General features: G+C 40.9%; 1 protein-coding gene and 1 long non-coding RNA gene across 5 annotated transcripts in view; one reads left to right on the forward strand and one right to left on the reverse strand.

Annotated features, from left to right (window-relative positions):
* LOC111258935 (kinesin-like protein KIF2A) overlaps window positions 1-2,138 on the reverse strand; it is a 29,994-nt gene that overhangs the window by 7,639 nt on the left and 20,217 nt on the right. For 3 of the 4 annotated variants that reach the window (XM_022830531.2, XM_086967647.1, XM_086967648.1), the window contains exon 5: window positions 1,472-1,549. The exons of the other annotated variant lie outside the window; for it this stretch is intronic. In XM_022830531.2, coding sequence (XP_022686266.1) covers window positions 1,472-1,549 — 78 coding nt within the window. The remainder of the gene's footprint in view (window positions 1-1,471; window positions 1,550-2,138) is intronic. 4 annotated transcript variants of the gene reach the window in all.
* LOC111258936 (uncharacterized) overlaps window positions 1-2,138 on the forward strand; it is a 14,822-nt gene that overhangs the window by 4,910 nt on the left and 7,774 nt on the right. The window lies entirely within an intron of this gene.

The following is a 2,138-nucleotide window of genomic DNA, read 5'->3' on the forward strand; positions in this document are numbered from 1 at the left end:
ACTTACATTTGTCTTTTTTTTTACAATTTTTGCCGGATTTAAACTTAATCTCGTATACTACGCGGCAAAAAAGGCCAATAAAATGTGAGCGTGCATCATTACTTATATATATATATATATGCGTGTGAGGCTTAAATGTTTGCTGACGTCGCCGTTGGCACTCGGCCTATCACCAGGAAATGCCGTCAAACTTCGCGAGGACATTTGATTCGGACAACTCTATCGTTAGCCAACACCGTCCTAAACTGGGCCTATTTTCGATAAAACGTGTCATTCATATAACCCGAACACCGCTTTCTCGATTGCTATAACTCGTTTTTTCCGCTGATTGTTTACGGCAGTATCAGACCGAGTCGCGTTATCTGAGCAAATTTTAACAAGAATGAATTATCGCTTATCCGTACTTGTGCTAATCTGATATTGATCAGATTATCGAGTTCTATCATTTCAGGACAACCATAGGTGAATACCACGTTTGTTACAGTAAAAAACTATACATATTGTCTTTTTTTTTTAAATCATTCATGCGCATGTAACTACGTTGCAGAGTTCAAAGAGTTTGAAAGCTTTTTTTGCGTGTATCAAAGTGGCGATACCAGCAGATGAGACGCTCTGTTCTGCAGTTGCCGAATCGGCAAATAGCGCTATTTTCCTGTGACCTCACTTGAACACAAAACGTTACGACTATATCGATCAGATATAGCTTATTATTATTGGTCAATGTATATATATATATATATATATATATATATATAGTGCGACACGAAACGCTGGGTGGTAAGCCTCTTGTCTGTCTTTCCTCTTACTGTGTTATATACTATCTGTCGCCTTTCTTGCCAAAGCAAAACTTCACTCTGCTAAATATAGACCGCATCGATTCACGATACCGAACAAGTTTCATTCTAAATGGAAAATAAAAACACATGACAAAACGCATAATAGCAGCATCAAATGTTGGATAGGTGATCGAAGACACTTCTATTCTTCACGACTCCATCGTGCCTGAAAATGTCTACGTTACCTATACCCGTTTTCGGTTGCCGCTAAGCGAGGCGATACATTTTTCGATAGTGCTGATCGTACCATATCGGAGCACGCGATCGATTTCTTAGCTAATCCGTTTTATTCCTTTCGCAAGATGCTCAGCATCAACTGACACTTGCCTGGCACCCTCGATACGCACATACAAAAATATACGGGATTGCTTTGCTTGTTTGCGCTAGCATCTATTGACACGGTTTCAACTAGCCGATAGAATACGATATAGAAATTATCAGACCTAGATTTTCGTAGCAACGCCGTCCACTAACCCTATAAACTTACATATAAATAATACATATCTAATGCACACATACACAGAAATTGCTTCAAAGTATATGGTCATTGTAACCTATCGTATCCTCACAACATAAAGACAACGATTATTTTGTTTTGCTTTTTTTTTTCTACAAGACAAGAACAGAGAACCTACACGTGTTATTGGCAGATCGGTTTAGGCTGCCGCTATGCGGGGGTACCACGGGCCCGGTCACGCCAGTGCCTCCACTCACTACCGGCAGCCACAGCGACGCGATACGCAACGATTCAATAGGTCACCGTAAGCGAACATAGGGGTGTCGCGAGGGTTCGGTTATTTTTCGGGGTGATTTTCACCCCCACACAGAAGGGCACCGCACAGCAGAGCAAGCCAACCATCAGCAGCCGCGGAAGTCGGCGCAGAGGAGAGGTTTGGTCGAACAGGATAAAAGGGCAAAAGCCATTTTGTCCATTCACCCGTTCAGGCAGTATCCATCCAGACAGCATTTATATCAGCATACAGTCACCACCATCACCATACGCATAATAAGACGACACATCAGACCCGAGTTGTTAATATTAATATTGTTAGTCGACGTGATCGTCTTATTATCAAGAATTACTTGTGGCTGTGATCAACAAACGTGAACAGGTCTACAATTTGTTTTTCCTTTGCTTTTCCTCAATGTCGTACATGAAAAAATTTCTAACCCTCTCATACTATTTCTCACAAGAAAGCAAAGCATGTCTCAGTTATTTTCTAATAGATGCCTTTTCTATAGTTTTTGTATGAAATTAAATACAAACTGTGCTGTACGCAGCGCGTGAGGACCACTATATAT

This window comes from Varroa jacobsoni, unplaced genomic scaffold (assembly GCF_002532875.2).
Source record: "Varroa jacobsoni isolate VJ856 unplaced genomic scaffold, vjacob_1.0 scaffold_276, whole genome shotgun sequence".
Lineage (NCBI taxonomy): Eukaryota > Metazoa > Arthropoda > Arachnida > Mesostigmata > Varroidae > Varroa > Varroa jacobsoni.